This window comes from Thamnophis elegans, chromosome 4 (assembly GCF_009769535.1).
Source record: "Thamnophis elegans isolate rThaEle1 chromosome 4, rThaEle1.pri, whole genome shotgun sequence".
Lineage (NCBI taxonomy): Eukaryota > Metazoa > Chordata > Lepidosauria > Squamata > Colubridae > Thamnophis > Thamnophis elegans.
In genome coordinates, this window is record NC_045544.1 from 13,060,315 (window position 1) to 13,066,648 (window position 6,334).

The window sequence follows — 6,334 nt, forward strand, 5'->3', positions numbered from 1 at the left end:
CCTCCAACTTTCCTTTCTCCCTCTAACACTCCCCTCCTACTTCCCTTTCCCCTCAAACCTTCCTTCTCCCCTTACTCCCCACACACCCTCCTTACATTCCCCTTACTCCTTCCTTACTCCTCCCTCTTCTTTCCCTCTACCTCCCTCCTTGGTGTATGCCTTTATTCGAGTGTTGTTTGATCTGATAAAAGTAAAATGAACCAAGGGAAAAAAAAAAAAAAAAAGAACCCCCGTATATAAATACATTCTTGTTCTTATTAAGACTATGTTAACACCCCCCCACCCCACCCCCCACAATCCCCATCCCTAATCCTCCCGACTTCCCAGGGCCCACACCTGGCACTACCTTCTGTCTAAAATATCTTGTATACATATGGATTAAAAAATAAAAGTAATATATCAAAAGAAAAAAAAAAGCAGAGAAAAAAAAAAGGAGAAAATAAAAGAGAAAAGAAAAAAAATAAAAAAAATAAAAAAAAGAAACCACTCTTTGCGTTGATCTCAGCCCCCCATCTTTATCTATGCTTAAATAGTATAAATCATTCTATCTATATTTTATTCTCGTCTCTTACTTCTTTGCTATTTACCCCAACCTTCTGTAGATTCTCCCGTTCCTCTTCCTAAACCTCATGATCCCTTCCAATAAAATTTAAGCAACGTGGTTCATGCCATATATTCAAATATAACTTTACAGACAAGTAATCAAACTTTCCCTTCTAGTAAAATTTAAACAGCGTAAATGATCTTTCTTTACCCCCTTTTCAAACAGTAATTCAAAATAATCTAACCAAACTTCCCCTTCTTAGTAAAGTTAAGCAGCGTAGATCAGATATTACTTTACACAAGAATCAATTTCTATCTTAAGATAATTCCAACCGACTTCCTCTTCTAATAGGATTTAAATAACTTAGTTCATTCCACATGCATTTTACCCTCATCCCTCACTTGTCTGATATTTACCACTATCAAATTTATACTAGCATTTGTTTAAAATATAACTCAGAGCAATTTAAGTAGCATGGATCATTCCACATATTCAAATAATACTTTCAGCAAGAGTCAGTTAACCTTCTATTTTAAGGTAGTCCCTTCTAACAAAGTTTAAACAACATAAATCATTCCGCATTCTTTTTACACTTATCTTGAGATAATCCCAAGCGGCTTTCTGTTCTAATAAGCTTTAAACAACGTAAATTTTACCCTCATCCCTTGCTTGTCTGATGTTTACCACAAATAACGTAGTTCATTCCACATGCATTTTACCCTCATCCCTTACTTGTCTGATATTTACCACTATCAAATTTATACTAGCATTTGTTTAAAATGTAACTCAGAGCGATTTCAACCAACTTTCCCTTCAAATAAAAGTTAAATAGCATGGATCATATTCAAATAATACTTTCAGCAAGAGTCAGATAACCTTCTATTTTAAAATAGTCCCATCTAACAAAGTTTAAACAACATAAATCATTCCGCATTCTTTTTACATTTATCTTAAAATAATCCCAACCGGCTTTCTGTTCTAATAAGCTTTAAACAACGTAAATTTTACCCTCATCCCTTGCTTGCCTGATGTTTACCACTATCAAATTTATGCTAACGTTAATTTAGAATCTAGCTCAAAGTAGTTTCACCCAACTTTCCCTTCTGATAAAAATTAGTCCGCTTTTTCTACCGGAGAGAGGTCTCAAACCCCCATTCAGTCCTCAACTTTAGCAAGCATTTTGAAGTGTCTAAATTCTCGATCTCCGTTTTTCTGCTTCTCCGAGGGAGGAGGGGCTACCCCCTCCATCTTGCAGCCACATGGCCAGCCGCTTGCCTTCTCCTTCCGCTTGTCTCTCCTCTCTTCCAAGCGCGTCAGGAAGTCCCGCCTTCAGAATCCTACAATAGAAATCTTGAGCCTCCGAAACAGAGTTAAGACGAAATCTTTGATTCTCAAATGTAACCGTGATACCGGCAGGGGCCTCCCATCTGTATCGAATCTGTTGACTCCTAAGCTCCTTAGTTAAAAAGGTGTAGTCCCTTCTTGCCTTCAGCATCTGAAAAGGAATATCTTTGAAAACAATCAGGTCCTGGCCGTCAACTCGGAAACTGTTATTATGAAACTTTTGCACAATCGCATTTCTAGATTCTTTTGTAGAGAAATGTATAATTATGTCCCTCGGGAGCTGTCGCTGTTCCGCTATCAATGAGTTCTGGCGATAGATTTTCCGAATCTGCCAATCAAAGTTAAGTCCCGGGCTTCCCAGCACATGGCTGAAGGCTTCAGCAAAGGTCTGTTTCAAATTCTCTTGCTCCTTTTCACGGAATCCTCTGACTCTTATTGCAAATGCCTTCCTATTAAAATTTATCATCATAAGCTGTTCTTCGTTATCTCTAATTTTTTGTTGTAAAATTTGAATATTGGTAGTCAAATTAAAATTAGCCTTCTCCAGACTTTCCAATTTGTTCTCTATTTCAGCAGAGTAATCTGACAGGGCAGACACGGCTGCAAACGTATTCGCCTTCATTTGATTAACTTTAGATTTTAGATCATCATAAAGTTCCAATACAAATTCCTTAATTTCTTGCTTAAAGGCATTAAACATTTTAAAGAGATATTCCTGTGTTAAAAATTCTCCAGTAGAGGGCGTAGGAGACAAAGGCTGTGTTTCCAGAAAAAATTCTTTAAATTCTTTAGACACATTTGTAGCAAGACGCTTCTTTGATCTGGGTGCCATAATAAATAAACAAGTAAGCAGCGCTTCGCTCCCCTCTATTTCCAAAGAAGAAGAGTTTATTTTGTTAAGGAGCGGTCTGCAGGAAGATAAACCCGGCTAAGTACATCCAGTAATCATCCACGGAGAGAAATCGCCATTTTGAGGTCTATTTAGACAAAGAAGTCTCTAAGACGAATGGTGCTGGTATTTAAGATAGTAATAAAAGCATAAATCTCACAGGGGTGGTACCCTCCCGTATCAATTCTAGCTTGAAAAAACTTTGTTTTGTCCTGGGGGGGGGCTAGCCTGTCTGGGGCTGCCAAAAAAAAAAAAAGGCAGCTGAGAAGAAATGGCTGGAGATAAAAGCTCCGCTTCGGCTGGATCTAATCTCTTTCCACAGCCAAAAAAAGAAAAAGGCTGTGGCTTACGAATAGACCCTAGCCTACGGAGCTATCCTCCCTGCCCCTTTCTTAGCCAAAAAGGGGTGCTATCTATGATCTTATTTAGATATACAAACCAGATCTCTGAGGAGCTCGGTGGAGCCCTCCTCGGCAACAGGCCACGCCCCCAGGAAGCCCGTGTGGTAATAATGTAGAAGTTAAGGAAAGCAATCTTGCTTTATTTCTTGCTTCCATCACATCCCCCGTAGTTGGAAAATTGCCATCTGTTGCTCTCCTCAATGTATATGGAGGCAGACCTTGGCAAATACGGTATGTGTGGCTGAAAGGTGGGTTGAACCGTCTACTCATCAAGCTGCCTGACTAACTGTTTCAGCTACTGCTGAACACAAGCCTAACATAAAGGAAAAGTTTTGTGTTCAGAAATATCCCAGCTGACAGATCACAGGCCCAGAGGGGACATGGAGGATAAGGTGAGTAGGATCTGGCATACTGCACTGGGAGAATTGCAGTGGTGGGTTTCAAAAATTGTTCGAACCTACTCTGTGGGTGTGGCCTCCTTTGTGGGAGTGGCTTGCCGCCCATGTGACCGGATATGAAGATGCCGATGACACTTGTCAGAACCACCTCAAATTACCTCACACACAGCACTGGCATGCATAAGAATATGATGTAAACTTGTTTTTTAAAAGGCATCTTTGGTTTGAGTTAAAACAACTTCAACACACGCAATGTTCTGATTGCACCACAAACGCAGTAGTCATCCTTACCTTTCACAGAGGCACTGAGTTTTATAAATATGAGCATGATAGTGTAGAATAATCATATCCAAGGACCAGTGGTGGGTTTCAAAAAAATTTGGTGTAGGTGTGGCCTGCTTTCCGGGTCCACTGGTGGAACCTCTTCTAACCGGTTCGGTAGATTTGACGAACCGGTTCTACCAAATAGGTGCGAACTGGTAGGAACCCACCTCTGGAGAATTGCCTCCCACATCTCCAGGGCTGAGATGGTCAGCCACGTTATTTTCAGGTGTGGCTGCACTGCCTTTTCAAAAATAGGGTGGACCTATTTTCAGAAATATACCCAACCGACAGCTCACGGTCGCTGAGGAGAGATTCTGAGGAGTGCTGTGGTGCTCCCACCTCTTACCCCTGGGATTTTGTTCCCAATCCATTGTGGCCAGTCTATTGGGCTCACAGATGTAGCAGGACACAATGAGTTCGCCATGGCTGGAAGTATTGGGACCTTATCTGTGGAGTAGGTAGAATGGTGGAGGAATGGGTTAAACGACACTGCCCTCAAGCAAAGTAATGAAAACGGAAGAGGTACAAATTCATGAAGTGGAAAAACCACAATGCACCAAATTGGTAAACGCTAGAAGCACCTGGCTCTCTTTTGGGATTTAAATCAACCTTTGGTGCAGCAACCTTCGTTTTTAAATCCCAGGTCTAGCTCCATTTCAAAGGAATGCTAAATCTTTATTTAAGAGCAGGTCTACTGCTCTTTCCAAAGACTGCATCCCAGGAGTGTCCACAAGAGAGATCAATATCAAAACAGTGGCCATGACCAAGGCATTTGAACCCGTGACCCGTCAAAACCGCGGTCCACTAAAGCGCGCCCGATTAAAGCACGTACCTGACGTCATCAGCAGCGCAACAAATACGACCACGGAGAAAAAAGGGCGCTTTAAAAAGCGCTTTTAAAGCAAGCCGATTCACATAAAGGTAAGGGTTAGGTTTAGGTTTAGGGTTAGGTTAAGGGGTTAGGGTTAGGGTTACGTTAAGCGTTAGGGTTAGGGTTAGCGTTAGGTTAAGGGTTAGCGTTAGGTTTAGCGTTAGGTTAAGGGTTAGGTATAGGGTTAGGTTTAGGGTTAGGTTAAGGGTTAGGCTTAGAGTTAGGTTTAGGGTTAGGTTTGGGGGGGTTAGGTTTAGATTTACGTGTTAATTTTAAGTTTATCGCTCACAACGTGCTGTTTTCGTCACGCACGCGCTTTAGTCGAGCGCGCTTTAGTCTACCGCGGTTTTGTGGTGGAACCATTTGAACCTCCACCTCTTTTTGCAGTTATGTAGCGCATGTAAAAAGATGAGTCTTTGAAAACAAACCAGATTTAAGAAGTATGATTTCCCCTTCCGTGAACTGCACTTCGTGCATGATCTAAGAACAATTATTCAGGGATCTGTTTGGTTGATGTGAGTTTTCTTTTCCATTAAGTGCAAGATGTTGAAGCTCAGCAGTGACATCACAATAAGGCATCAAAGTAAAAGTCTTCACTAGAATATTGTGATGTACTGTATTTCCTGTATCTCATCTCACAGGCTAGCTTTAAATTGATTTTTCTTCTGATCTTTACCCTGAATTATCTACATAATAATCTCCATGAAGATACCATAAAGTAGTGCCTGAAGATACTGAAGCAGTCTGGGAAAAGAGTTTAATTCAGAACAACAAAAATGAGATGAGTTCCCATATTATACGACAGTTGACCAGGCTGGCACAAATATATGATTCTGGTGGTCACAAACTTTTAATAGTCAACACAATTAGCTCTGGACTGTTATTAGGAGGTGCAGATATAATACAGCAGTCTTTGGAGCGAAGGAAAAAGGAAAAACCATGGGATACTGATCGTACATTTCACATGTTAATCACTGGATGTAGCGCTGGACCACTCCTGCATTACTGGTATTTATACTTAGACAAAATAATCCCAAGAAATGAAGTTCAGCGATTTAAAGTTGTCATCACGAAGGTAGCAGTCGATCAGACCATTGCTCCATTTTTCGCAGGTTGGTATTTCATAATCATGGCCCTGCTCCAAGGCCATCGTTTGGCAGATGGCATTGATGAATTTAGAGATAAATTCTGGGACTATTATTTGGCAGAACTTGCTGTTTGGCCAGCGGCTCAAATGTTTAATTTTCTATATCTCCCCTCAAAATACCGAGTGTTGTTTGTGAACGTAATAACATTGGGATGGAATGTCTACCTTTCATATCTGAAACATCGAAGTTGAGGATTGGAAAGACTTGGAAGCAAAAGAGTCGAAGAGGAAATACTTTTGTGAAGATGATTGCACTAGCTAAAATATACTATATTCAGATTTGAAATAATATCAGTGAAATTGTATTATTTTGTTCCTCATAGCCTTGTGAAGGTTAAACTAGATAAATGTTTTATGCTAGTTGAACACTAAGGTATTACTGCATTCGATTTATTTAAAGTACATGCACATCTTTT

General features: G+C 40.3%; 1 protein-coding gene across 1 annotated transcript; it reads left to right on the forward strand.

Moving 5' to 3' along the window:
* Positions 1–3,558: 3,558 nt before the first annotated feature.
* Positions 3,559–6,110, forward strand: LOC116507202 (mpv17-like protein 2). The gene is made up of 3 exons (XM_032215177.1): positions 3,559–3,570; positions 4,281–4,354; positions 5,480–6,110. Exons 1-3 carry the CDS (start codon positions 3,559–3,561, stop codon positions 6,108–6,110), a joined length of 717 nt encoding a protein of 238 aa, XP_032071068.1.
* The last annotated feature ends 224 nt before the right edge of the window (positions 6,111–6,334 follow it).